The sequence below is a fragment of the Protobothrops mucrosquamatus genome, unplaced genomic scaffold (assembly GCF_001527695.2).
Source record: "Protobothrops mucrosquamatus isolate PMUCROS unplaced genomic scaffold, P.Mucros_1.0 scaffold479, whole genome shotgun sequence".
Taxonomy (NCBI): domain Eukaryota; kingdom Metazoa; phylum Chordata; class Lepidosauria; order Squamata; family Viperidae; genus Protobothrops; species Protobothrops mucrosquamatus.
Window position 1 is genome coordinate 761,653 of NW_015386799.1, and position 22,563 is coordinate 784,215.

Below are 22,563 nucleotides of genomic sequence, written 5' to 3' on the forward strand. Positions count from 1 at the left end.
TCTGGATCTAAAAAAACATTGCCTCTTCCTGATGTTTATATTGTTAATCATGCATTTAAACTTGCAACAAACCACATGGGCAGTAAAATCCTAGCAATTGTTTTACCCTGATAGTGTGCCTCGCAAATTATCTGACCCTTTGTTTCCTATCTGGCTTGTAAGAGGCAGTTCTGCTTTCCCTTGATTTCAATCTGGAATTTCCCACCGGAGTTAAATGTGATGACTTTGTTTAAACCACTTTATCAGAATCATCAGATTCAGTTTCCTTTCCTTGGGTCAATTCAGAGTTTTAACCATATGCAAATGCGTATTATTCCTGAGGACTTCAAAATAGTCTCCTGAGAGTAGTTTTCATTATAAGACATTACTATGTTCTTTCTTTCACAAGAATATTATCTCTGCTTGACCATCTTTGCCAAGCTGACAGGCCGCCTTTCTCTTGCTATGATTCTATGACCTTGACGACTGTCAATCATAACTCCCATAAACATTCCCATAGGCATTCAAAGCTATCCCCCACCCTCACTTGGGCCCCTCTGCTGCTTAATCCAGCATATAATCCTTTATTAGTCAGAGTGAAACCTACAGTAAAGCAGATGAGGGTTTGGATAGAGGGAGCTACAGAAGCATTACAAGACTGCTTTGAGTGCACGGATTGGGGCATGTTTAAAGAAGCAGAAACTGTTAAACCAACATATAAATGTTGAGGGGTATGCCACCACGGTGTCTGCATATATCCAAAAGTGCATAGAGGATGTCTGTATCCTTAAAAGCATTGTTGTGAGGGCGAATGAAAAACCGTGGCTGACTTATGAGGTCCGCAAGATGCTGAAGGTACGGAATGTGGCTTTTAAATCCGGCGACATGCTGGCACTTAGAACAGCCAGGGCTAATTTGAAATATGCCAAAAAAGGTGCAAAGCAAGCCCATTGCCAGAAAATTCAGAACTTTTTTCAGGATTCAACAAACACCAGGCGAATGTGGCAAGGAATCTGGGCCATTACGGATTATAAGGTGGCTCCATCGAGATGCAAGGACAACACTGACTTCCTAATCAAGCTGAATACATTTTTTGGAAGATTTCAGGCATCAAATTGCACTCCTGCCAGGAAAGCTGTGCCCCATCCTGACAAGCAAGTGCTTAGCTTTGATGTCACCTCTGTCCGGAAAACACTGCGGAAAGTTAACATTCGGAAAGCAGCAGGCCCAGATAATATGCCTGGACGTGTTCTTAGGGAACGCGCAGATGAGCTGGCTTGCATTCTCACAGATACTTTCAATCTCTCATTGCAGCAGGCAGTGGTTCCATCATGTTTTAAGAGAGCCATCATTTTGCCAGTGCCCAAAAAGTCCACAATTACAGGCCTCAATGATTACCATCGGTTGCACTGACATCCATCATTATGAAATGCTTTGAGAAGCTGATAAAGGACATTATTGTATCTAGCCTCCTGCCAGCATTTGACCCGCTTCAGTTTGCTTACCGACCAAATCGCTCTATGGTGGATGCTATTTCTTCTGTTCTCCATCTGAGCTTGAAGCATTCTTAGAGCAAAGAAATACTCATGTGCGTTTGTTGTTTGTTGACTTCAGTTTGGCATTTAACATTATCATTCCCCAGCATCTAGTAGACAAACTGGGCCTTTTAGGCTTAAATACTCCTTTATGCAACTGGATTCTTGATTTTCTTCCTAACAGGCCCCAATATGTGCGAGCTGGAACAAATAATTCTAACACCATTTTCTTGAGCACAGGTTCTCCTCAGGGCTGAGTCCTAAGTCCGCTGCTGTTCACCCTGTTGATCCATGACTGTTGTGCTAGTTTGCCACCAACCATATTGTGAAGTTGGCAGATGATACAACAGTAGTGGGCCTTATTCACTATGACAATGAGGGTGCTTACCACAAGGGGGTTGAGGCTTTGGTGAACTGGTGTAAGGCAAACAGCCTAGTTTTAAACATTGGAAAAACTAAAGAGATCATTCTCGATTTCAGAAAAGGCAGGCACAGCCACACTTCTCTGTGTATTAATGATTCACCTGTGGAGATGGTTACTAGAATCAAATTCCTGGGTATGCAGTTAACAAGTAGGCTGGTTTGGTCGCTCATCAGTGAGGCACTGGTGAAGCGGGCACAACAGCACCTGCATTTTCTGCGTCACATGAGAAAAGCACATCTTCCTTCCCCTGTCCTTATCACTTTCTACAGAGGGACGATTGAGAGCATCCTGTCATACAGCATCACAGTCTGGTTTGGAAGCATCACTGCTTCGGAAAGGAAGGTGGTGCAGAGAGTGATGAGGATGGCCGAAAAGATCATTGGCAGTTCCCTCCCTCCCATCCAGGACATGGCACATTAGCATTGCTTGAGCAGGGTCCATAAGATTATCTGGGACGCTCCACATCCTCTTCACAACCTGTTTTCCTTGTTACCTTCTGGGAGGAGGGTCCGTGGTATCCGAAGCACAACATCCAGATTCAGTCACAGCTTTGTTCCATACAGTATTAACCTTGTGAATTCTAAAGCTTCCTTCTTCCGTTATATATTCAAGATAGATATATGTTACTTATATGTAAGAGTGTAGGTCTATCTATACATATGTTGTATATAGCATGTTTGAATGTATGTTATGTATGTGTACACTTTGAGAGCAAGCAACTAAATTTCATTTTTAATGTGTGCCGTTGTGTCCACAGTAAAAAATGACAATAAATCTAATCTAATCTAATCTAATCTAATCTAATCTAATCTAATCTAATCTAATCTAATCTATCATTGTTTGTTGCAATCTTTCTTTTGATACATTTGAGATTATGCCATTTTTTTCTCACTATCTATTTTATTGTATAATATATATTGTATAACTGAGAGGGTGGCGCAGTGGCTCAGTGGTTAAGATGCTGGGCTTGTGGCTGGAAAGCCAGCAGCCCAGGTTCGAGAACCGAGCTCCACATGACGGGCGAGCCCCTGTCATTGCCCCAGTTCCTGCCAACCTAGCAGTTTAAAAACATACAAATGCAGGTACCATTTCGGTGGGAAAGTAATAGAGCTCTGTGGTGTCATTCTGGCCACATGACCACAACTCTGGCTCAATGAATAGTCGGCAACAATTAACAGAGTAAAATCTGCAGGAAGGGACTCCTTTTTTTTACTTTTTTAAAAATATCCTTTATTATAGTAAATAAGAAAGATGACCTTGATGGATATATGTCAGATTAGTTGCCAACGCGATAAGTGTAAACACTTTTTAAAGTTCAGAACATCCAGACACATTTGAAAGTACCTCAGGCAGATGCCGCCTTACTTCACTGAACTATAAGAATGAGAAGCACAATCAAACACGCAGGATTCTATGTTTACTGTACTTTTTTCCCCTTCTGTTCAATCATGTCTGATTCTTACTAATTGCCTGGGCAAGTTTCTGCAATTTTCTTGGCAAGGTTTTTCAGAAGTGGTTTGCCTCCTTCCTAGAGCGGAGAGGGAAAAGAGAGGAGTGGTGGTGGTTAATTGGAAACAGGTCTGAGGTAACTTCTGTCAGCCAAAACTCACTTGTAAATGACAAAACAGCACAATAAAGTTGTTCTTTAAATGATTACGGGTTAATCCAGAACATTTTCTGGATTGTGGCACTTGGATAAATTCCTATCAAACAAAAGCTGGCTGGAAGATTAACCTTCCTTCCAAAGATGTAAGATGCAGTGAAATCAACCTGACCATTCCAAACAAAAATTGTGGCTAGACTATTACTTTGGTATTTATGATTAAATAAAGAAATTCAAAGGAATCAGTACAAGTAGTCCTTGTCTTACAACCATTCATTTAGTGACCTTCCGAAGTTACAAGGGCACTGAAAAAAGTGACTTATGACCATTTTTCACACATCATGGTCACGTGATCAAAATTCAGATGCTTGGCAACTGGCATGTAATTATGACGGTTGCTGTGTCCCAGGGGGTCATGTGATCCCCTTTTGCCACCTTCTGACAAGCAAAGTCAATGGGAAAGCCAGATTCACTTAACATCCATGTTATTAACTTAACAACTGCCGTGATTCACTTAACAACTGTGGCAAGAAAGATGTAAAATGGGGCAAAACTCACATGACAACTGTCTTGCTTAGCAACAGAGATTTGGGACTCAATTGTGGTTGTAATCCTCAATTTATGATCACAACTATCTTGAGCCCCAAGATAGTTGTCAGGGTTGTCTTGAGCCCCAAGATAGTTGTCCCATTTTACAACTTTTCTTGCCACAGTTGTTAAATTAATCACTGCAGTTAAGCGCATTATTTGGTCATTAAGTGAATCTGGCTTCCCAATAGGCTTTGCTTGTTGGAAGTGAACTGGGGAGGGTGCAAATGGTGATCACATGACCTTGGAACAATGCAACTGTCATAAATGCATGCCAGTGGCCAAGCATCTAAATTTTGATCACATGACCATGGGGATGCTTCAACAGTCATAAGTGTGAAAAATGGTCATAAGTCACTTTTTTCAGTGCCATTGTAACTTTGAACGGTCACTAATGAATGGCTGTATGTTGAGAACTCCCTAGAGTGAAAATATAGAAATGAATGAATTCCCAGTAGCCCTCCTGGTATATCTTGATTGTAATTTTTTTTGTCACAAGTTCCTGCATATACAATAATTTCTTCATCTGTATGTTCCTAGCAGAACACTCCTCTTTTAATGTTATCAGCAAACAGTAAAAATAAGCTGTCAGAGTATTACAAGTAAGCAGAAGAACAAACATATTACAGCATTTATATTATCACTTAGAAATAATTACATACCTGTTTTTCCCTACGTGTAAGGCATCTCTGAGTGTAAAACAGAATGTCAGACATATGTCAGACATTTTTGCTTGTTTTTACTTTTGAACTAACGTTTGTTCTTTGCTCCTGAGTTTTATCTCCATGCACATTGCAGCACAGAACATCAGAAAAGATGTCAGCAGAATTTAAATTGAGGCAGAGAGCTCAGTTTCAAAGAGGAAGGAAGGAAGGAAGGAAGGAAGGAAGGAAGGAAGGAAGGAAGGAAGGAAGGAAGGAAGGAAGGAAGGAAAGCCAAGATCTTTTATCTGCTTATGAAAAAGATAGTTGACAGAAGGCAAACTGGATAAACAGTATTATTGACTAAATATGGAGACCTGGAACAATCTTCTTCCAAACAGCTGAAAGCAATAAAAAAAGTAGATCTTTTAGGGCCTTGTGTGTGTTTGAAATGAGTGTTAAAACAAAGAAGCTACTTATCTTAGTGCCACAACAGTTCAAAAAGTTAAAGGTATGTTGATGGATGGATGATATGTTGAGGGAAGGGAACTCTATTGATAATCTAAATCAATTTTCCCCAGTAAGATATCTTCCATATATGTTGGGACTGCAGATCCTAAAATTCCCATCCAGCAAAGTCATGTTAAGTACAGATTTACAACACTGAGGTCCAACACATATGGAAGGCATCGGCACCAGAATGAGAAAAGTTGGACTAGACAGATTCTACAAGGATAATTCTTATAAACAGATATATTCAATGTCAGCATTATAAACTAATCCACTGTTGTCCAATTTAATTAGTTCAATTCTTTAGTGAGCTGGCAGAATGTTTACAGTAGAAATTCCTAATAATAACACAGAAATAAATTATGCTGAATTTAATATATAAGATTGCAGTGTCATTAGCTAACAAAGTATCTCCAGTTTTCCTGGAGAAAATTAGGTAAAAGGTTGGAATAATAAGAGTATGTTTTCGTTTATTAGTTTATGAAGAACTTTGGACTTAATGAGCTTGAAGTCTAGCCAAAAAGATAATTTTGCTTTGCTGGTGCAAATTGTCACTCAAAAGTTCAAATCTTGGATTGAAGAAATATGTTTGGTCTTACTTTACTTACAATCAAACTCATGATTTTGTGTGAGCAAGGCACAGTTCATTGTTTAAAAACGGAGTTTCTTTAACATGGCCATTGTAATAAATGTGTGTGTTTTGGACAACTCTTATTTTTGCTGGTTTTTGTGTGTGACAGATTGTGTCTCTGTGTGAGATTGTGTGTCTATGTACACTTTATTGTAGTTTTCCCCCCCTCCTTTTCATTTTGGACATTGTAGCAATAAAAAAAATACTAATACAAAAATGAGTATTTTTTGAAGCAATATATGCAGGTAAACATTTTCCCATTTCAATTTGTGAATTACAGGAATCTAGAATTAGGCCAAATAAAACTTGCTATACCCCTTCCAGCTGGTCTGGAAGAAGACTACCCTTGATATTGGCCCAAACTGACCTAAAACCAACTGAAATGGAATTACAAAGGATTTTTTTCCCTAAACCATCCATTGCTCTTTTTTCTTTACTTTTCCATCTTTCTACAAATGAAACAGAGAAGATGAGGGGAAACAACAGTCAAGTTCCTATGAAATTAAAAAAAAAAAAAGTAGGGGAAAACGTCTGACTTTAGCCATTATTGGGCTGGATTAAGGCTAACTAAGGCTACTTAAAAATATAATTAAAGAATACTTTAATTTATAGACCAAGCTCCTTTGTGCCTAAGTGCGGATTGACCAAGAACCACCAGACAGTATCTCCGGAAGCTTGATTTAGAATTACACCAGATTTAAATAGAGATATGAAATAAGCCCAAACAGTTGCATTTAATATCCTGAATATTCTCCTACAGTCATACATTATCCTTGCAGTAAACCAGAAGGCGTCTAGCAGCATCTTTTCAGATCAACAAATTTTATTACTGACCCAGCTCTCCTTCACAATGGTTAATCTTGCAGCACAGTGTAATGAGCCAATGATGCATTTCAAGTGCAAATGAGATTGAGCAAAAGCCGGCTCTAGGAAGGAGGCAATGGCACATTACTTTGGAAAACAATGCCAAAAAAGCTGCAGGGACTTGTCCAGGCAGTTGCCAGGAGTCAACACTGACTCAAGGACACACACACACGGAAATGAAATAAAAATTAAAGTACAGTACATTTTAAGAGAATGGTTTATGGCCCATCTATTTTCAGGTTAGAGATGCTTCCTCTCCAGTACAAAGGACAGCCTTCCTTGAGAAATATTTTTTATTTCAATAAACTTTAAAGTTGTCCCCGTGTCTTTAAAAGCAATTTGGAAGTGCAGTGCTATTGGAAGAAAGTAATGTTTAACTACCTGCCATAAAAGTGAGCTTTCATCATGATTACCTGCAAACTGCTGTTAGAGGTGAAAAGAGAAAACCATGATTTCCCAGTGCCCATCAGCGATATCAGCTCTTAACATTATACATTCTGAAAAAGAATCTAACTGCTCTGGGGTCTCAGAACAATTATAAGTAGCCCTCGATTTACAACAGTTCATTTAGTGACCGTTCGGAGTTAGGACAGCACTGAAAAAAGGGACATGACCATTTTTCACACTTACGACCATTACAGCATCCCCCTGGTCACATGATCAAAATTCAGCCGCTTGGCAATTGACTCTCATTTATGACAGTTGCAGTGTCCCGGGATCATGTGATCCCTTTTTGTGACCTTCTGACCCAAGCAAAGTCAAAGCCTGATTCACTTAAATTAACCATGTTACTAACTGAACAGCTGCAGTGGTTCACTTAACAACTGTGGCAAGAAAGGTCATGAAAATGAGGTAAAATTCACTTAACAACACTTAGCAACACAAATTTTGGGCCCCCTTGTGGTCGTAAGTCGAGGATTACCTATACCAGAGGTAGGCAACCTTGGCTCTTTTATGACTTGTGGACTTCAACTCCCAGCATGGCTCAGCTTGGAAATCTCTCCCTTTCCCCTCAGCATAGCTGGCTCAGGAATTCTGGGAGTTGAAGTCCACAAGTCATAAAAGAGCCAAGGTTGCCTACCCCTGACCTATACTTATAATAAACTAAAAAAACTAACAAACAGCAGACCTTCCCAGAGTTAAATTCACTATGGTTTACTCAAATGTTCTGGGTTTGCCGGACATATTGAGCCATAGATTAGTCAGCCTGGATAGGTTTAGCCAGTACACTATCCTGAACTGTTTTTCTCAAGTTTGGCATCTTGCGGATGTGTCTTCTAAAACAGAGGTCCCCAACCTTTTGGGCACCACGGACCTATTCCATGGAGAGGGGTTTTTCTGCGGACTGGAGGGGGCATGGTTTTGTGTGGTGCCTGCATCTCACAGGTGGGGCTTTGCTTGTTTGTGCGGACCAGTTGTTGGCATGCCAAAGCCCGATACTGGTCCACGGACCGGGGGTTGGGGACCCCTGTTCTAAAAAACCCAGAATTTGTCAGCTGTTGCTGAGAATTCCAGCGTTTGAAGTCCATATATGTAAAAGTAACCGAAGCTGGGAAATGCTATCCTGGCTAAAATACGATGGGTTTACTTGCAATTCAGTATGATTGGACCCAGTCTTAAGTCGGATATTTAGACTATAAGTTTAAACGTCTTCTGCCTATTTGTATATCTTAGTCCATTATTATCCTTTCTATGCTTCCTTTCTCAGGTGAGGTGGCACCCATGCATCAACATAAGAATATAGAGATGCCTTATTCGTGACTGACATACAACTCGTCCTTGACTTACAACAGTTCATTTAGTGACCATTCGAAGTTACAAGAGCACTGAAAAAAGCGATTTATGACCATTTTTCACACTTATAACCCATGGTCACGTGATCAAAACTGAGATGCTTGGCAGCTGGCATGTATTTGTGACGGTTGCAGTGTCCCGGGGTCATGTGATCACATGTTGCAACCTTCTGTCAATGGAGAAGCCAGATTCGCTTCAACAGCAAGCTTTACATAGCATGAATGAGAGGATGAAGGGTAATGAAAGGCTTCTAATTAATCAAAAGTCCCTGGTTAAAAAATTGCTGCTGGTTACAAGGGAAAGTTGCTACATTACAGGATAAGGACACCTTCCTCTGCAGTCTTCCAAAGGTGGTGGCATTTTCCTCCTCCACTTTTTAATCAGCTTACCCCAAATCAAACATGTTTGGAGCAAGAAAGCCTGGTTGAAGACAACATCCAATATGGGTGGGTCACTGGTGTTACAGTTTTAATCTTTTAATTAATCAGAAGAAAATAGAAGTAAATAGAAGAGTAAACCTCTAGTCCAGACATGTCAAACTCGCGATGTCACGTGACGTCGCGCAACGTATCGGGATGGTTTTGCCATTGCCGGCAATGGGGTGAGCGCGGTTTCCGGATGATGCGTCCAGCTTGCGGGCTGGCAGTTTGACACCCCTGCTCTAGTCCTAGGGATTGATCCATTGGGATACATATGTTTGGCTTCATTTGTGAAGACAATATCCTTTTCAGTTTGCATAGATTCTGTGGTTTCAATGCTTTGCCTGAAGCTACCAAATTTGAGCAATGCCACCATGGCTTTAATTTCAAGAACAGTCCTCTAGATCTTCCCTTTTGAGGCAGCAGCTGTAGTGTGATAGAAGAACAAGAATTTTGGCTGGTACTACCTGTGCCTCTACTGCACTAACTGCTGGTTTCAAATTACATGGCCTCCATCAGCTGCTGTGATGGTCATGCAGTGCTTTTCCTGAGATTCGTTGTCCTCATTTGATTGCATGCTGTAACCAATCACATCTCTCCTCCTAGTCTCATCCCAAAGCTTGTGTTCCTAGAATCCAACAGAATAACTTCCTTTTTTCTAAGAAGCATGCCTTCTGCTGCTTGACATTTCAGAAATGTCAGATGCAGAGAGAAATGGAGTTTAGCTGCTCACTATCTATGCAGGGATGGGCAATCTGTGGCCTTCCAGTTATTCCAGAACTATATCTCCCAGCATACCTAACCACTAGTCTTGCTGGCTGGGGATGGTGGTAATTATAGTTCAAAGCAGTGGTGGGATTCAAATATGTGAACAACTAGTTCTCTGTGTGGATGCCACTTCCGGAAGTCCTTTCTGGGCCTGGTCAACAAAAAATTAGCTACCGGTTTTGCCGAAGTGGTGTGAACCGGCTGAATTCCACCACTGGTTCAAACGTATCTGGAGGATCAGTACTACTCTGCTTCATGAATTGACATGAAGTAGTTAAGTAATTTGGGATTTTCATTCATATTTAATTGTTCCATTGACTATGACAGGGATCTTCAAACTTGGCCCTTTTATGACTTGTGGACTTCAACTCCCAGAATTCCACAAGTCATAAAAGGGCCAGGTTTGAAGACCCCTGGACTATGACTTTAATGAGAAAAGGACTGCAACATCCCAAGTGGTCCACACAAATGCTGATTGACTGCAAATGATGAAATATTATTGACTACAAGTTAAGTGAATAACACTCTTACTCTCTCACACACAAATCATTGACATTAAATACAGTCAGCATCTGGCATCTTTTCTTGGTGCTGGTATGCTTTTGATCCTAGATTAGTCTGGGATCACTATCTAGTATACTTGAGCATTCATAGCCTATAAGTTCTGAGGTGGCCACAGGATGAATGAGGTGTTTCTTCCTCCATTTTCAATTCCTTCAATATGGAAGTTGAGAATAACCCTACTGCAGCCAATGATTCAGCCATTACTATTTGCCTGACCCACTGATAAGTAACTTAAAATCCACACAATCAGTTGGGTAGACCAGGGGTCTTCAAATTTGGCCCTTTTATGACTTGTGGACTTCAACTCCCACAATTCCTCAGCCAGTGTGCCTGGCTGAGGAATTCTGGGAGTTGAAGTCCACAAGTCATAAAAGGGCCGAGTTTGAGGACCCCCTAGGGTAGACAACTGGCTATTCCAAGCTCTGTGTTATTTGTGTGACTCAGATTATCTTATAAAACTGCAAACATCCAGATGACCATTGGCTGAGCAGCAAAGGAACAAACTTTGTTTGCTGCCATCTGATGGTCATCCAGATACTTGCAAACTAATGTCTGACACTTTTGCAGATATAGTATATCTAATGAATGTAGAAACATGAGTTCCTCATTATGTTTACAAAACATAATATTTGGTGCATTTCAGACTGCATCCCATAATCCTGATAAATACACAGAAGAAACTCTATCCTAATGCCAATACGTAAGGATAAAGTTCTAAATGCTTAAAATATATAAAGAAGGCGAAGTGCCTTTGTTCATCCTATTGTGGCAAATCTGATTGAGTTTTAACTTGCAAACTATTTAATTTAGTTCAATGAGGGCATTTCTTAAAAGTTATAAATTTAAATAATTTACTTATTCTGCTGCTTGCCCCTTCATAATCAAAGTACAAGTACAGAAGAACACCAACCAATCAGCTCTCTGTCTCATTGGTGTCTACTTTGGGTGGAAACATCCCACCTATCCAATCTACTCCAGTTGTTAACAAATTCACAACAAGAGATCCATTTTTGAAGTTTGGATACTGGAGAGAAGGAACTCAAAGCATGTGATTCAGTTCCATTGGATGTACTTGCCAAGGGTTGACAGTAATAGTTCCAGGATTATATTCCACAGAATTATTTGAGGATATATATAGTTGGGATGGTCAAGCTGCTATAAGAGATTCATCATATTGTAGACAGATGTATGGTTCAATAATGAGGATCAGGTTCAACGGAAACCAGATTTTTCAAGTTGCATGAGAAGCTGATAGTTGTTTGTGGCACCATAAACCTATCTCTCTTCCATTTTTAATTTCTAAAGCAGGTTTCAAGCAGTTGTATTTAAATAGATTTTTTAACCGATTAGATAGATAGATAGATAGATAGATAGATAGATAGATAGATAGATAGATAGATAGATGACAGACAGACATCAAGGCTAAGTTAACTCTTACTGTATTTGCAATGTATACTACAATTGTGATATTGTATACAATATAATTGTAATTATATTACAATACACACACACATAAGAATTAATAGCACTGATATCATGCTTGCAAAGCTAAGAAAATTAAAGACATCTAGAAACCAATGAGAAGCAAGACAGAGTCCCAAGATCAGCATTTTCATGCCTGATCGGTGTGGTACAAGGTGAATGTAATCAGGGTTATTGCTTGTTATAAGGTTTTCAACCAAAGCTGTTCCAATATAGGAAAACTTAACCATAAAACAGCAGGAGGATTTGTGGATTTCTTCAAAAGTGCTTGACCAAAAGGAAGACTAATTGGGTCTTGCCTCCCAAGATGGCAATATGTACCAATTGCTTGCTTTCTCCTATCAAAGGTTGAGTTCAAATGCCTTAACAAATAAGAGAGTGTCTTTTTAGTTACACAAAGATGCTAACTCATCAATACATTTTAAAATATATTGCACTCAAATACACTTTGTCAGTGGGAATCTACTGAAGTCAAGCAAAATTATGCTTCTTCAGCAGCTTTATGAGCTATTCCTGCCCTACTTACTAACAAATGGAATTAGTTGCCTATCCTGCAACATGCAGAAATTATGCCCACGTCAAAATTTTGCGGTAAGCAGCACTATAAAACTGAACATTCCACATATGATTCATGGGTAATTCCATGATCTTGCAGATAAGATTTAGTATAGAATTAATATGTGTAACTTTCTATGCTGTCTCAGTCAATGTACAATTTCAAGCAGGGCATTTTATAGCTTCTCCAATTAGAAACTCTGCTGGCACAATCCATTATTCTTGGGGTACAACCGCATTTCCCTGGGAACTAGTGATATAGCTGTCATTTTCTTTGTATTTTTCAGTGTTGTTCAATCAACTGTTTTTATTGCCTTACAGGTACAGGTAATCATCAAGTTACAACCATAATTGAACCCACAATTATGATCATAAGTCTTGACAGTTATAAAGTGAATCACCATGTGACTAGACCTTTTGTGCAGCTGTCATGGTGTACGTAAACCAAATACCATGGTTGCTAAAGAAATACAATAGCCATTAAGCAAACCCATTATTTGCTCTGGGGCAGATTTTTCCAGAAGCCAGAAGTAAACACTGGTTTCCAATGTTGTATCGCGATCACATGACCATGGGATGCCACAAATAGCTGTGAATGCATGCTGGCTGCCAAGCACCCAGAATAAGGTCATGTGACTCTGGGGAAGGGGACCTGGACATGAAACTTCAAAACTGAGTCATAAGTAGCTTTTTGGGGGTCCATCGTAACTTCAAACGGTTGCTAAGCAACTGGTCTATAAATTGGTGATTACCTATAGATCTATTGCAGAAGACAATAGATTCACATTCACATTCCCTATGTGAAAACTTTCAAATGCCTTTCCAAAACAAACAAACAAACAGGCTCCAAACAGGATCTGAGGCAAGATGATGGATGACGCATATACAGCATGTACATAAAGGAGAATACTAATCCTAGTTAATAATTTTGCTGCCCTGTTTTGGACCAATTGCTGTTTCCAAATTTTTAAAGGCGGGTCCACATCAGGGACATCCATAGAGGGGAGACAGTGTAAAATAAGTCAATATGGTGGTATTTATGTGATTGAAGCCCCACCCTTTTAAAAAGTAAATTGTGTGGGTGATACATGTAAAAAAGGAGTGGGGTTCCCATCATGTGGATGTGGCAGCCATCTTGACCACAGATTTCCCTGGCCCATATATTGCATTCACAACATTGTAAGTTCCTATCATCGTGCTTTAAATTTTTGGCTTCAAGAAAAGTGCATACACAATTAAACACATGCTTTAAAAAAACAACAACTGAAGTCTTCTGAAATGATGGGAGATTCATTATTATTATTTTAAGCAATATGTTAGATAGTGGACTTCTAACACCACTTTTCTACATACACAAATGTGCATTCTTATTTGTGGATCAGAGAATGGGCTTTTACCATGAAACAGTTTATATTCAATGACAAATATAGCTTCTAACGTGCCACAGGACTGTTTCTCTTACAGTAGGTTAGTAGCACATATACCCTGATGTAATTTGCATCTCAATCTTCCTTCCATATTATAATATTTAATGTGTCCAGTAGAAGAAGCTATTAAATAGACAGGATGTAATCACATTAACTGTTATCCCATTAGTTGGATTTTAAATAGCTACCTTTTTGCCTTGATGCAGTTCAGTTTTTGAAGTGTGATCATTGCTGGTCAACAACAGGTTGAGGGGACAGCATCAACGCTCATGGAAGTCTGCAGACTTTGCCGTATGGAAGACTGCAATCTAGAATGTAAGAAGAATAAATGGTAGAGAACATGTGAATTAGAATTAGTGCTAGCTTAACAAAGGTAAATGGGACTGGGATTTACATTGCTAAGCAATGTGTGATGTCATGAGACCATGGCAGTTAGCAATAGCAGTTCTAGCAGTCTCTGTGCTGTCCCACTCCCCCCCCCTCACACACACAGCAAGAGTTCTACAGGTGTTTATTCAATACCCCTCCCAAACAGGTCCTCAGAAAGCATCCCCGTTGTGCAGGTTCGAATTCCAAGCTCAGCACGGTGAGAGTCACTGGGCACACATGAGGTCCAGGAAAGCAGACCATGAGTCGAACAGGACAGGATACATGGCATGAGTACACAATGGAACTGGGCATGTTGCTCCAGAAACACTCAAACCCTCCGGGTGGGATTAAGTAGGCAATGCGGGTACAGCCCTTCACGAGAAGCGAGGTTGCCTCCTTGCGAGTAGCCTAGATGACCAGCTTTGTGCCTGTCTCCTCTCTGCCCTATGTGACCTTGGATCGGGAGGAGGTGTGGATTCCACCTCCTCCTCCTCCTCACACCAACAGGCAGCAACTGCACCTGTTCCTCACCTGGCCAACTTGCTGCAGCTGTGGCTCGTCTCCCTCAGCTTCAGTCTGTGGCTCATCCAATTGACCCAGCTGAGGCTGCTCTGTCAGGCTAGCTCTCTCTGAGCCCCAATGTGGGCCATCACTTGCATCTGTGCTTTCCTCTGCCAACTCAAACTCACCCTCTCCTCTGAACTCGCATCCAGAGAGGGGCCCGGGGGTGGATCCATGACAGTCTCTGGTTACCATTGTTAAGTGAATCATCTGTAGCCGTAACTTTGAGAACTAGTCGTAAGTATCACTCATTCAGCCTTGTTGTGAGTTTGAATGGTTGCTAAGTGAATAGTCATTAACCAAGGACTGCCTATAAGCAGGAAACCCTATAACATTCCAGACAAATAGCTGGCCAGTGTCTTCTTGAAATCCTGTTTGGAAGACTGCCATCATGCCACCCCTAGTCCTTCTTTTCATTAGACTAGATCAGGGGTAGGCAACCTTGGCTCTTTTATGACTCGTGGACTTCAACTCCCAGAATTCCCGAGCCAGCGTGGCTCAGCTTGGAAACCTCTCCCTTTCCCCTCAGCATGGCTGGCTCAGGAATTCTGGGAGTTGAAGTCCACAAGTCTTGAAAGAGCCAAGGTTGCCTACCCCTGGACTAGATATCCCAATTCTTGCAACCGTTCTATGTATGTTTTAGCCTCAAAGCACCTGAAGGCAGGACAACTTAACAAGGACCTGGAATGGAATGGATGGAAACTTACCAAGGAGAGAGCCAACCTAGAAAGAAGGAGAAATTTCCCAACAGCGAGAACAATTAATCGGTGGAAAGGCTTGCCTTCAGAAATTCTGGGTGTTCCATCACTGGAAGTTTTTAAGAAGAGATTGGACAGCCATGTGTCTGAAATGGTAGAGGGTCTCCTGCTTAAGTGGGGTGTGTGTGTGGAGGAGTTGGATTAGAAGACATCAAAGGACCCTTCCAACTGTTATTCTGTTACTCTCTTATTCTGTTAAAAATTAAAAGGGATGAAAGTATTTAGGATGAAAGTGAGAGAATATTGGAAAGAGTATTTTAGAGATGTTATTGAGAATGAAAATTATATGTGGAAGAGTGGAAATGAAATTGGATAGTCCATTCAGGGGTGTCCAACCTTGGCAACTTAAAATCCATGGACTTCAACTCCCAGAATTCCCCAGACAGCCTGAGAACTGAAGTCCATAAATAAAGTTGTCAAGGTTGGACATCCCTGGTCTAACTGGATAAAATACGGATGTGACTTGCTTATGAAATGGCTGCCTAAAGGCTAGCACTGTGGTCTGACAATTCAAAGGATGCTTTTATTGTTCCCTTATAAAAATGGAGAGGAAGCAAGAATGCCTGCGAAAACTACAGGGGATTAGTTTGCAAAGTGCATCTGAGAACTTTTGGCAGAATGTTGACTGAAAATGTAGAAACTTATAATATGAGTAACATTTGAGAAAGGCAAGGCAAGCAACGTCCCACAGATTTTTTTTTCTCTTCTGTAAGGCCACGGAGAAACGTATAAATGTGAGAAAGCTAATATATGGTGTTTGCTGATTTAGAGAATGTTTATGATGAAGTGAAGAGGCTTGAGTTATGGAATATTTTGTAGGAATATGAAGATTAGCTGCTGAGTGCAAAAAAAATGGTATAGTGAATGATTCAGTACAGAGCAGGGAATAAGTCAAGGATATGTGATCTTCTCTTGGATGTTTAATAAATTCATAGATAAATTGTCAAGAGTATTTGTGGGGACATAAGGAGTGTGTTTGGTTGGGAAGATATATACATATCTTCTTTTGTTTGCAGAAAATTTATGCTGCTGGATAGAATCTGAATTACTTGTAGCAAACATTCAATTGTACAATGCAACCAGGAAAATGGTTCTGAACAATGATTAAAGAGCAAGATAGTTGTGTTTGACAGGGGAAACAGAGTTAATGTCTAAAAGTTATACATAAGGAATAGATGCTCTCTGAGCTTGGTTGTTTTCTTGCAGATGTTTCCGCCCTGATGTTACCCAGCTGGATAATGAAACATCTACAAGAAAACAACCAAGTTCAGAAAGCACCCTCTCATTTCAACTTGGAGCTACAAATATTCTCTTTTATCAGTTATACATAAGGATGTTCGGAGATAAAACAAGTTCCTTATAAAGCACTTTTCCATTTCTACGACAGAAATGGAAAAAAGCATTGATTTGCTGATTTAATACTTGAAAAAAGGATTAAATAGGGGGCTGAAGGAATTTTTGTAGTGTTAAAGAGGAAGGTGGAATGATGAGTTTGTTTATAACTGTTGAAAAAAACGGTCTGAAGTTGCTTTCTTTTTCTGATTTGTGTTTTACATTTTTTCCTTGTTTCCTGTGTTCTTCACACTATTTCCCCCTTTTTCTTATTTCTTTTCTCTTTTGTCTTATACTTTTCCTTTACATTTATTACATATGTAAAAAGTTTCAATAAAAAATTATAAAAGTTATAAAGATGAACTTTTTTTTTTATCTTGGCAGAATGTTTACTAAAATGAGGAAATGGATGAAGAAACATTAAGATGTGCAGATGAGAAACACTTAAAGTTAACAGAATAGCAGAGTCAGAAGAGACCTTGTACAGTGGGAGAAAAAAATATTTGATCCCCTGCTGATTTATAACTTTTTTGAAATGCATTTTTCTGGATTTGTTGTTGTTGTTATTCTCTCTCTCTGTTAAAATAAACCTACCATTAAAATTATAGATGGATCATTTCTTTGTTAGTGGGCAAACATACAAAATCAGCAGGGGATCAAATAATTCCACCCCCACTGTAGGTATTCTAGTCTAACCCCCTGCTCAAAGGAGACCCTATACCAGGGGTCTTCAAACGTGGCCCTTTAATGACTTGTGGACCTCAACTCCCAGAATTCCTCAGCCAGCGTGCCTGGCTGAGGAATTCTGGGAGTTGAAGTCCACAAGTCTTAAAAAGGCCAAGTTTGAAGACCCCTGCCCTATACCATTTCAGACAAGTGGCTGTCTAATCTCTTCTTAAAAACATCCAGTGATGGAGCACCCACAACTTCTGGAGGCAAGCTGTTCCACTGGTTGATTGTTCTTACTGACAGAAAAATTCTCCTTAAGTTCTAGACTGTTGGATGGAGCTGATGAATAGGGGAAGACTCAAGAAAGTGATGGATGGAGGGGGTTGAGATCTTCCCTGCTCACTCACACCCATAAAATGCAAAGGGACCTGCTTCCAACTATGATGCCAAACCAAACATACATCCTGGCAATTTTGTCAGTCAACCCATCCCGATACACAGCTATGTTGAGAAGTTTGAAGAACAGAATGCAAGGTTATGAACTGATATATGGACGCAGGGAAGAAAGGATTGTTTGCAAACGTTAAGTATAATGGTGTTGGTATAGATTTTCAGTTGTCTTATACCCATGCCTGTTATTCTTTTCTTACTCAGTTTCTTCACTTGCAATAACATTGCTTACTTCAGTAATGTGATTGGTTTATATACATGTAAAGGAAATGTCACCCGATACTATTTTTGTATTGTGCTATTGCAGTGGTTCTCAACCTTTTTAATGCCGCGACCCCAACCGGTCGTAAGTCAAGGACTAAACCGGTCGTAAGTCGAGGACTAAACCGGTCGTAAGTCGAGGACTATCCAACCGGTCGTAAGTCGAGGACTTTCCCTGCCGGGAGCGCCGCACATGCGTGGTTCCGCCCCCTGCGCCGGCCGAGGTGTAGCTGGCAAGCGGCAGAGACGGAGCAGGCCGACCACCAGCTGGCCCAGCCCAAGGGAGGTAAGGCACCCGCCGGAAAAGGGGAAAAAAATGGCGGACAAAAAAATGGCAGACAGCCTTGCTTGGCGACCCCCGTGAAATGGTCGATCGCTCCCAAATGGGGTCCCGACCCACAGGTTGAGAACCACTGTGCTATTGGTTAACATGATCAGATGCACATGTACTTCTGAAGGTATGAATTATCCATGGAAACTGAGGAATTCACATCAAACTCAGGGGGGTGACTAAGTGCTTTGAACTAATTTAGAATCCCAGTTCTACTCTCCATTATAATTAATGTTGTTTTCCCCAAGGACACCTGCTGAGGTTGAAGTCTGCATTGCACATAATAAAAGGTCCCATTGCTTCTTTCTGGAACATTTTGTAGCAAAAAAAACCCCAGACTTTATAAAGTAAGCTTTCTGGAGTGATATCTACATGGGAATGTGACGAAGAGGCAAACATCAGTTTAAGCTTCTGGACTTTTAATTCCAGTCAGTGGGTTTGACAGCCTCCTCCAGAACAAGCGCAATTGGAAGGAAATACCCTATCTTCCATGATTTCCGCAGGGAGTTTGAAATTTAGTTCCATTGGGTAGAGAAAGTATCTTCTTAGTGACCTGAAGTCAAAAAATCATATAACCTATTGCTTAGCACTCGTTTAAGTTTGGAAGAAAAATGAACAATAGACTAAGTAACTGATAGCTTAATCGTGTTATATGGTCTCCCATCTTTTAATGCTAACTTCTATTATGGTGAACAAGCAAGAAACTAGCATTGTGAAGGTCCTTTAACAGGGCCAGATCTTCCCACTGAGCAGAACGCCTATTCCCTTCCTTTGTTTCCCTCCTCAATTGCTTAGAAATTAGCCAATAAAAACAAGAACAAGCAGCAAGTTATTACAAAATGTTTTTATCAGGAAAGTAAAAAAACCAAGTTGCATAGAAATTCTTCAAAAACTTGAACATCAAGTGTATTTCACGTGAAACGGTAATCAACGGAAGCACCAGAGACTGACCGCGAGGGGTCCTGCCCCCATCGCAAACTTCTTAGCATCACCTTACACTTCCCTTATACATCCCCAGGATTTCTAAGCATGGACAGGGCTCAGTTCACCTACTGCCCTGTTCCTCCCACTGGTCTCATTCACAAAAAAATGGAGTTGCGCAGCGGTGCTCAGTGGATTAAATCCCCCCCCCCCCACATTCAGCCAGAAGTCTATATTTAGCTGCCTTCTTTTAGCTGCCCAAGTGTCAGTAGTGGAACGTCTTCACATTCATCTCTATTAATGTTACACATGCTTGGTCCTTTAGACCTTAACACTTATTAACACACACCAAATTTTCACCAGACATCCATTGATTACTATCTACTTTTTTTTTCTTCCCATTTGTTGTTTTTTAAAAGCTTAACAGGGAAAAAAAAAGGCAACCTTCATCTATCTTTAGCGGCAGCCCTGCTGCTGTAAAGGTATCAGCTGTCAGGAAAAAAAATACTGCTAAATCAGTAAGAGAAAGTCATCCCATTGGCAGACAAGGACTTTAAAGCTAGCATAGTGTATCCAGGCCTACACAGGAGTGAGCTTTGTTGCTGGTCAGAGTTAAGTAGCAGAGTGCTGTTCTTACAGTCAAATGTTGCCTTCTGCCTTCTCTTCAGACTATCTCCCACTATTGCTGTAAAACAAATTTCCATCTAATCTAACCTACTGTGGTTCTAGAGGGACAACCACTTCTTGAAAAATCAGCTTATGCTCCATAGCCCTTTAGGTAACATACCTCCCCAGTTTGGGCTGGGAATGGCCCCAACTTAAAGAGTAAATGCTCAGTTGGTCCAACCTAAGAGGATATTTTTAACATTCCTCTATGAGCAATTGTTCAGAGCTATACAACTTCTTTTTGATGACCCTAAAGCCTGTGCTAAGCTTCAGGGACTGACTGAAGCCTGGAGAGAAAGCAGACCCGGAGCTAAACAGTCCCTGGATTTTAGGCCACAGGCGGGAATCCAGTCTCAGAACAAGAGTCAGCTGGAAAGTAGGCACCAGGTTTGGATCCACAGCAATCTGCTCCACGCTGTGGCACGCCTTTCCTTGTTCCACACAGAGATTGATGAGGGCTCCCCTCAAGCCACAGGGCTCTCGGTAAGCCAGGTGGAGCAGCTCCTTGCTCACTTGGGCGACCAGCTCATTGGGCATGACGAGGCGGGAGGGGCGGTTGGAGTAGAGCTTGGCTTTGTTCAGAGTGACCTGGATGAGCTTCATGAGATTGGCGCACAAGAGCTCATCCTCAGGATCGTTTAGCAAATCGAAGTCTGGCAAGGACACTTCATCCAGATATTCCGGGGCATCTGAAAACGAGAATCAAAGCAGCCCAGTGAGTCTCATGCACGTATAGACAAACACATCTTTCTCCCCCACAACAAAGAAAATTCAACTCCCGGAGCAAAACCACAGCAGGGATTTCCAGTGTCAGCTGAAGCTTAAGAGATCTCTAAAAGCAAGACAGCAGGAAGCCTAAAAGGTGGGCGGCCTCTGGTCTGGCCTCCTCCTTAAGACTCTCCAAAACCCTAGCGCAGGGGTAGGCAACCTTGGCTCTTTTATGACTCGTGGACTTCAACTCCCAGAATTCCTGAGCCAGCCATGGCTGGCTCAGGAATTCTGGGAGTTGAAGTCCACGAGTCATAAAAGAGCCAAGGTTGCCTACCCCTGCGCCTAGCGCCTTCGAAAGGGGGCGGACTACAATTCCCATCGTGCTGAGCGAATTGCAGATCAGTTGGAATCAAAACATTCTCGGTAGGATGCCAGAGCGATGCCTAACCAACTTATGCGCTCAGCACGATGGACGTTGTAGTCCAGCCCCATCGAGAAGGCGCTAGACGGGAGGGAAGGGTGCCAAGGCAGCCGGGTCTCACCTCCTTCGGAGCTCAAACTGCTGTCCAGGGACTCGCAATCGGAGTTCTCCAGCCTGGCGGTGCGACTAGCCGCTTCTTGTTTGTAGGCGCTCTTCTCCCAGGCAAAGGCAGGCGCCGCCGGGTTCTCCCTCTGCTCCGGAATGGGAGGCAACGAAGGGAAGCTGTCCCAGGACACCGGCATCTTCCTCGACGGAGCGCCCGGGCTTGCAGGTTGGAGGGCTGGAACCGGCGGCCGGAGAAACGACTCTGGAGGAGGAGGAGGAAGAAGGAGGACCATCAGCTCCGCGGAGTCACCTTCTGGAGCGGTGGGGATCGTGGCCAGGCCAGGCCAAGATCAAGCCAGGAACACCCGGAGAGTCTTCAGAGAGACCTCGCCAAGCAGCGCTCGCCCCCCGCCGCCCCCCCAAAAAAGAGGACTAAAAGAGGTGCTTACCGGCTTGCAGGACGCCTGTCGAGTGTGTGCAAAAAAAAAACCCCAACCCTTCTCAGGACTAGCAGCGGAAACCCTGAATCGTAACAAGGCGTATAAAGAATAATTTAGGTTTTTTTGTTTTTTTTAAAAAAAGAAGCCTGTCAATCCACAAAGCTTCGCCCCCCCCTCCCTGCTCTCCCTTTGCCCTTTCCTTGGCACTGCGCTCCCAGCCCCCTGTTCCGCCTTTAAATAGTCAGGTCAAGCGGAAGCTCCGCCCCTTGCCCACGCTCACCCCTTTCTGCTCGTTCGCTCCCCTGCCGCTGACTGGCCGGCCGGGAGGACGGGCTGGGCCAATCGCGAGCGGCTGCACGTTCGCAACGTTCTCTCCTGCCCGGTTACAGCAGCCCGGGACACACCTCTTTTTCGTGCCGGACGGGGTTGAAAACTGGGATGTTGGGGGGCGGGGGGGGGAAGCGGCGCGCACGGGGAGGGGGAAAGGCCCGGGGCCTGTGGAACAATAGGAGAGGAAGGGAGGGGAGGGCTGCTTCCCCCCCCCATCCCACCCCGCTCGTTGGAACCCGGTGCTCCGGCAGCCTAGAAAACTCGAGTTATCCTGCTTTTCTGAACGCAACCCTTGCTTTCCACGCCAAGCTGCGTAGAACTTAGTTGGGACTTCGCAGTGGGAAGCGGACACCCCCAGACGGGCCAGGGGGAGGCTGGCTTGCTCCTCGCTTTCTGTGCATGCCTCACATTTAGTGCGGCGGTGGAGCCAAGATTGGCTTGGCGAGGAGATCTC

The 22,563-nt window shown here is 42.1% G+C and overlaps 1 protein-coding gene across 1 annotated transcript; it reads right to left on the minus strand.

Annotated features, from left to right (window-relative positions):
• Positions 1-19,350: 19,350 nt before the first annotated feature.
• Positions 19,351-21,825, minus strand: DDIT4 (DNA damage inducible transcript 4). Its single transcript, XM_015816679.1, has 3 exons — positions 21,789-21,825; positions 21,356-21,601; positions 19,351-20,791 (listed from the first exon to the last, which is right to left on the minus strand). The coding sequence occupies exons 2-3, from the start codon at positions 21,534-21,536 to the stop codon at positions 20,298-20,300; spliced, it is 675 nt and encodes a 224-aa protein (XP_015672165.1). The 5' UTR covers positions 21,537-21,601; positions 21,789-21,825; the 3' UTR covers positions 19,351-20,297.
• Between the last annotated feature and the right edge of the window lie 738 nt (positions 21,826-22,563).

Coding starts and splice junctions, on each gene's coding strand:
- DDIT4 (XM_015816679.1), bottom strand. CDS start 21,536: ATGCCGGTGTCCTGGGACAGCTTCCCTTCGTTGCCTCCCATTCCGGAG. Junction 20,792..21,355: donor CAGTTTGAGCTCCGAAGGAG/GTGAGACCCGGC, acceptor TCTCGTTTTCAG/ATGCCCCGGAATATCTGGAT.